Source organism: Littorina saxatilis, linkage group LG2, assembly GCF_037325665.1.
Source record: "Littorina saxatilis isolate snail1 linkage group LG2, US_GU_Lsax_2.0, whole genome shotgun sequence".
NCBI classification, from domain to species: Eukaryota; Metazoa; Mollusca; class Gastropoda; order Littorinimorpha; family Littorinidae; genus Littorina; species Littorina saxatilis.
The window spans coordinates 99,457,314-99,460,317 of NC_090246.1; the positions used below are offsets into that span (position 1 = coordinate 99,457,314).

At 40.5% G+C, this 3,004-nt stretch overlaps 1 protein-coding gene across 2 annotated transcripts in view; it reads left to right on the forward strand.

Moving 5' to 3' along the window:
- The window catches only part of LOC138960300 (uncharacterized), an 8,964-nt gene extending 7,512 nt beyond the window's left edge, over window positions 1–1,452 (forward strand). Inside the window, exons 4-5 of one of the 2 annotated variants that reach the window (XR_011453937.1) lie at window positions 489–837; window positions 915–1,452. Coding sequence is in view for 1 of the 2 variants with exons in the window: in XM_070332143.1 (XP_070188244.1) it covers window positions 489–753 (265 nt within the window). In the remaining variant the exon portion in view is untranslated. Of the gene's footprint in view, window positions 1–488 lie in introns of both variants that reach the window. The other variant, XM_070332143.1, reaches the window with a different exon arrangement.
- The last annotated feature ends 1,552 nt before the right edge of the window (window positions 1,453–3,004 follow it).

Genomic DNA, 3,004 nt, shown 5'->3' on the forward strand with positions numbered 1-3,004 from the left:
ATCTCAAGAATGAACGGACCGATCGTCACCAAACTTGGTGAACAGGTTCTATACATTCCTGAGACGGTCCTTACAAAAATTGGGACCAGTCAAACACACGGTTAGGGAGTTATTGGTGGATTAAGATTCTACAAGGACTTATATAGGGACATATTAATGGTCAAAGGGAAATAACCTTCTCAGTTGGTGGCAGTGAGAATGGTAAGGACGGGGGTGTTTTTCCTACCTCGGAGGAATTTCTTGTTTCATTTGAAAGGCATGATCCTGCTTGGATATAAACCTTGCTGTCTCTTCCTATTCTTTTCCTTGGGGGGACATATTGCTGCTTAGATGTGATTCTTGCTTTGTCTGTCGCTTTTTTCCTTGAGGGACGTAGTGCTGCCAAGATACAATTCTTGCTTTCTCGTTCGCGTCTTTTCTTTGAGGAACATATTGCTGCTTAGATAAAATGCAGGTTTTGTCTGTCACACCTGTCTACCCTTTTCCAGAGACGACGTGATCGACTACGAGGAGTTCCTGCGCGTGTTCGGCGTGCACGCCACGGCCACCGTCATGCACCAGGTGTTCACCACGCTGGACAAGGACAACAGCGGCTTCCTGACCAGGGAGGAGATCATGAAGGCTCTGGACGCGGAGTCCGAGCTCAAGCTGCGCGCGGCCAAGATCTCCGACCTCATCCTGGCCTGGCACAAGGACGCGGACAAGAAGATCAACTACAACGAGTTCGTGCAGGTGTGGATCAAGTACAAGTAAAACAGCGCGGAGACTCTGGGCTTGAGACTGCCGCTGATGTTGCTCAGCGAAGTCACAGTAAAATGTCTCTGATAGGTTTTAGAGGCGTGTGAGAACGTTAAGCATCATCAGGAGTACTGCCTAGCGAAGTCACAGCAAAATGTCACTGATACGTTTTAGAGGCCTGTGAGAACGTTAAGCATCATCAGCTGTAGTACTGTACCACCGGTCTTTGTCAATTGATGACTGCCTGCTGGTTTCTTAGTGAGGATGTAATTCTTAATCGAGAAGAAGCAAGCCACTTGCTTTTATCTTTCATTTATTACAGGACCTGTTTTGTGTAGTAAAATGTGGTGTCAGAGTGAGAATGAAAAAAGTTCGGTGGAATGAAAGTTTTTTTTGCATTACTTTCTTAAAAAGAAATTTGCTGTGGAATTATTATATATCATACATTAATGTTCATTTTTGAATTTGTTTTGTTAGTTTTAAATTTTGTATTTGTTTTGATAGTGGCATTAGCCGATGATGAGAAAGTTCGTTTCCCTGTTTTGTTCTGCGGTAGACAACTATGTAAAGTCATTCCCTTTCCGACAATTTTCGTCTGTATTTTGCCTGTTCAGAATGGCAATTCATCTTGTTTCAACTGCGTGATCTGTCATCCTATGAATTATACTCTTATGCCTGAATGGATAATTAAAAGAAGACTGATTTGAAGGTAAACGGAACAGTATTGTGTAATTTTTTCTGTTGTTGCTTTTTGTTTAATGTCAATTCGGAGCTCTTGTTCCCATTCTGTTGATGTTTGCTCCCGGATCCCCCCCTCTCTCTCCATTACATACGCGTACGCATGCAATCACGCGCAATCACACACACACAATCAAATCACACACACTCACATATACAATCACACACACACACACTCACATACACAATCACACACAATCAAATCACACACACTCACATACACAATCACACACACACACACACACACACACACACACACACACACACAATCAAATCACACACACTCACATACACAATCACACACACACACACACACACACACACACACACAATCAAATCACACACACTCACATACACAATCACACACAATCAAATCACACACACTCACATACACAATCACACACAATCAAATCACACACACTCACATACACAATCACACACAATCAAATCACACACACTCACATACACAATCACACACAATCAAATCACACACACTCACATACACAATCACACACAATCAAATCACACACACTCACATACACAATCACACACAATCAAATCACACACACACACACACACAATCAAATCACACACACTCACATATACAATCACACACACACACACTCACATACACTATATAATAACACGTTTACTCCAACAAGGAGACAAAAGCTTTATTTTCTAGCGGAAAACATTTAAAAAATAAAATATACACAGTTAGAAGAACGAAGGCATAATATGAGCAAGAGAGACATAGAAAACAATGCATATCTAGGTTACTCCAAGACCCCCCCCCCCCCCCCCCCCCTCGTCACAGAAATTCTTTCCCACCGGGGTCTCTGTAGTCTTGTTCACCAACTCACAAATAAAACACGAATTTGTCCAGTGTACAATGAACTTCCCGTTCAGTCCCTTTTTGACTGGAGGTGAAATGGAAAAAACAAAAAAGAGTACTGGTTTATCTATCCAGGGGAACTAATCTTACACTGATGAAAAATAGTTTTCTTCCACATTAAATTTCATTCACAATTTGATTGTTTAAGTTAAGCATGCAGAGCCAAAAGACGGTGACCCTAAAAGACAGCATTGACAATTGTTAGCAAAATATCCCAAAAGCCTACAACATGACATTCGGAAAATGAAAAGAACAAGATCATAAAATACTTTTGTTTTAAGTTTAAATGAATTTATGCGACTAAAGCAAGATAGATACAAGATGTATAAATGGTTATTTAGTGAATGCCTACGTCTACACAAGAAAAGCAAAAAACCCAAGCACAGGCAGTTTATTTGCCCACTAAAACTATCGTAAATTGTCAATCAAGGCACCAATAACACATATTTACTACCAAAAGAGTACATTTAAGTTCATAGGAAATCACGAAAAGACAGCATATTGTTGAGGTACAGGGTGACCCAAAAAAAAGAGTACCCAAACAAAACGTCATACATTGAACAAAAATAAAGCAATTTTACACACACAAGTAGCCTCTGCATGATTTGCACAGAAAATTTTAGCGTTCTAGCT